This window comes from Talpa europaea (genome assembly GCF_964194135.1).
Source record: "Talpa europaea genome assembly, chromosome: 9".
NCBI classification, from domain to species: Eukaryota; Metazoa; Chordata; class Mammalia; order Eulipotyphla; family Talpidae; genus Talpa; species Talpa europaea.
In genome coordinates, this window is record NC_140076.1 from 112,372,765 (window position 1) to 112,375,819 (window position 3,055).

The 3,055-nt window shown below is 55.1% G+C and overlaps 1 protein-coding gene across 1 annotated transcript; it reads left to right on the top strand.

Annotated features, from left to right (window-relative positions):
* Window positions 1-553: 553 nt before the first annotated feature.
* On the top strand, window positions 554-1,735 carry TENT5C (terminal nucleotidyltransferase 5C; the record flags this gene model as incomplete). Its single annotated transcript, XM_084243980.1, has 1 exon — window positions 554-1,735. The coding sequence occupies exon 1, from the start codon at window positions 560-562 to the stop codon at window positions 1,733-1,735; it is 1,176 nt and encodes a 391-aa protein (XP_084100106.1). The 5' UTR covers window positions 554-559.
* Between the last annotated feature and the right edge of the window lie 1,320 nt (window positions 1,736-3,055).

Genomic DNA, 3,055 nt, shown 5'->3' on the forward strand with positions numbered 1-3,055 from the left:
GTGTCGGTGTGGTGGTAGCCCAGAGCTGGGGTCCATCTGCTGATGGCGGGAAGGCAGTCTGTGGGCGGCAGCATCCCTCCTTTTAAGATCTAGTCGGAGCTCAAAGCGGTGGAGGCGAGTTCTGCAGGGAGGAAAATTCGCAAAACATTTAGGCCCTTTAAATGCGCGAAGGTTGCTTCTTTTAAGAAGTTTGTCCGCTTCCCTTCTCGCCAGCACCCTCCACCCCACCTCACGCAGACAAACACAAAAAATCAGAAAACCACCAACCAAGCAAAAGCCACATAAAAGGGAATTATGAAATTATCGGATCTGGTGAAGAAGCCGTCGACTGTATTTCACCCTCACTCCGCGCAGACACTGTCTTACCCTCCAGCCCATTTAGTCCTCAGAGCGGCCCCCAGCCGGAGGTGCCCCTGACTGCCATTTGACAGCCAGGAGGAGGTTCAGAGGCGAATGCGCACCTTACTGAGTCCCCCGAGCTCTTCTGCTGTGTCCGAGTGAATCCTAACTGTGTTTCCCACCCCATGCCTTTCAGTTTCCCTGGAAGAACACCCCCACGATGGCAGAGGAGAACGGCGGTGCCAGGGACTGCGTGTCCCGCAGGGTGCTCGGCTGGGACCAGGTGAGCCGGCTGCACGAGGTCCTGACCGAAGTCGTCCCCATTCACGGCCGCGGCAACTTCCCGACCCTGGAGCTCACCCTGAAGGACATCGTGCAGACGGTCCGCAGCCAGCTGGAGGAGGCGGGCATCCGGGTGCAGGACGTGCGGCTCAACGGCTCAGCGGCGGGCCACGTCCTGGTCAAAGACAACGGCCTGGGCTGCAAAGACCTGGACCTGATCTTCCACGTGGCTCTTCCCACCGAGGTGGAGTTCCAGCTGGTCAGAGATGTGGTTCTGTGTTCCCTCTTGAACTTCCTGCCGGAGGGCGTGAGCAAGCTCAAGATCAGCCCGGTCACCCTGAAGGAGGCTTACGTCCAGAAGCTGGTCAAGGTCTGCACGGACACCGACCGCTGGAGCCTCATCTCGCTCTCCAACAAGAACGGGAGGAACGTGGAGCTCAAGTTCGTCGACTCCATCCGGCGTCAGTTCGAGTTTAGCGTGGACTCCTTCCAGATCATCCTGGATTCCTTGCTCGTCTTCTACGACTGCTCCGGCAGCCCCATCTCTGAGCACCAGCACCCCGCGGTGATCGGGGAGAGCGTGTACGGGGACTTCGAGGAGGCCCTCGGCCACCTGCAGAACAGACTGATCGCCACCAAGCACCCGGAGGAGATCCGGGGCGGGGGGCTGCTCAAGTACAGCAACCTCCTGGCGCGGGACTTCCGGCCCACCGACCAGGAGGAGATCAAGACGCTGGAGCGGTACATGTGCTCCCGGTTCTTCATCGACTTCCCGGACATTTTCGAGCAGCAGCGGAAGCTGGAGACCTACCTGCAGAACCACTTTGCCGAGGGAGAGAAGAGCAAGTATGACTACCTCATGATCCTGCGCAGGGTCGTGAACGAGAGCACCGTGTGCCTCATGGGCCACGAGCGCAGGCAGACCCTGAACCTCATCTCCCTGCTGGCCCTGCGCGTGCTGGCAGAGCAGAACGCCATCCCCAACGCCACCAACGTCACCTGCTACTACCAGCCGGCGCCTTACATCAGCGACGGCAACTTCAGCAACTACTACGTGGCCCACCCTCCCGTGACCTACAGCCAGCCCTACCCCACCTGGCTGCCCTGCAACTAACCTTAAGACCCGAGGGGTCCCACAGTGGGCACCCCGCTAGGGCAAGCGCTCTCAGGTAGGGGAGCCTCCTTCTAGATGTAGGTGTTTGGCTTTTAAAGGGGAACTCAGCTCTGATTCTGCTTTGCTTTTCTTTGTGTGCCCATTGGAATGGGTCTACAGTAGCTCATGAGCCAACCCTAAAGGGACCCGTTACTCAGTGCCACTTTGGAAAATGCTAGAGGAAAGTGTCCCCCGTCCACATCTTTCCAAGATAGACACCAACATGTCACGTCCCAGGCCTCAGCACAGGGGGGTTGAGCTCTGTGCGGGCGTTGAGACGGGGGAGATGCCGGGGGCATTGGAGAAGGCTGTGCCACCTGTGGAGTCAGCGGTGCTGGCCCTTCCCTGGGTTCTCAGCAATTTCATGGAAGTTGTGCCGACAGTCTATTTTCTTGTATCAATTTTAGGCAGAAAATGGCAAATAGGAGGGTGTGCTTGTGACTTCGTTTTTTGTTCAAGAGACTGAATTGCTTATGTTGATGCCCCATCAGCAGAGCTGAGACTTTCTTCATCAATAAACCAAAGCCAGTAGCTGGAGATCTGAGATCTGGTTGGAAGTGTTTTGTGGTTTTGATGCTGTGCTGTCAGGAGGAATGGCGAAAGATGGCTGAGGGAAAAACTAACAAGCAAAACAAAACAAAACAAACAAACAAAAAAAAACCGACCTTTTCTTGAAATGTAACTTGAAAACAAAATACAATGTAGGACATACTATTAAAGTAGAATTTTGGTGGTGGTGGGTGGGGGGGCGATTGTAAATAGGAAACAGGAATGTTCAATTTTTCTTGAAGGAATTCTCGCTGAATGACACTTTCCACCCCCTCCTTAGCTCATCGCGGTCGTTTTGCTCTTCCTGAGACCAAGGATTGTGCCGAGTCTAGAACCTGTCGTGACTGGCATCGGGGTCTTCCCGTGTTGTCGCTGGAAACCCACTTTGATCACATTCCGAGTGTAACAAGCTGTTTTTCTGGAGTATTTTGGCTGGTTTTTTTTTTTTTTTTGTTTCTGTTTTGTGAGTGTTTTTGTTTTCCAGAATAGCGATGTATCCTTCTCCAGGTGTTTTTGGACAGCAAACGAATTCAGGGATTTCAGTGGAACTGGGTGACCCGCTGGAGGGGGTGGTCCGCTCCCGTGAGCAGAGTTCTTTGGCTCAAAACTGCTTTAGAATTGGACCTGCCGGCCCCGCGCTGCGCTGGGGTCGGGCCTGGCCCTCAGCGGGCCTGGCATGCACTTTGCGATGATGAATTCTGGTGTTTTTGAGTGACTGAAGAATGATCTTCC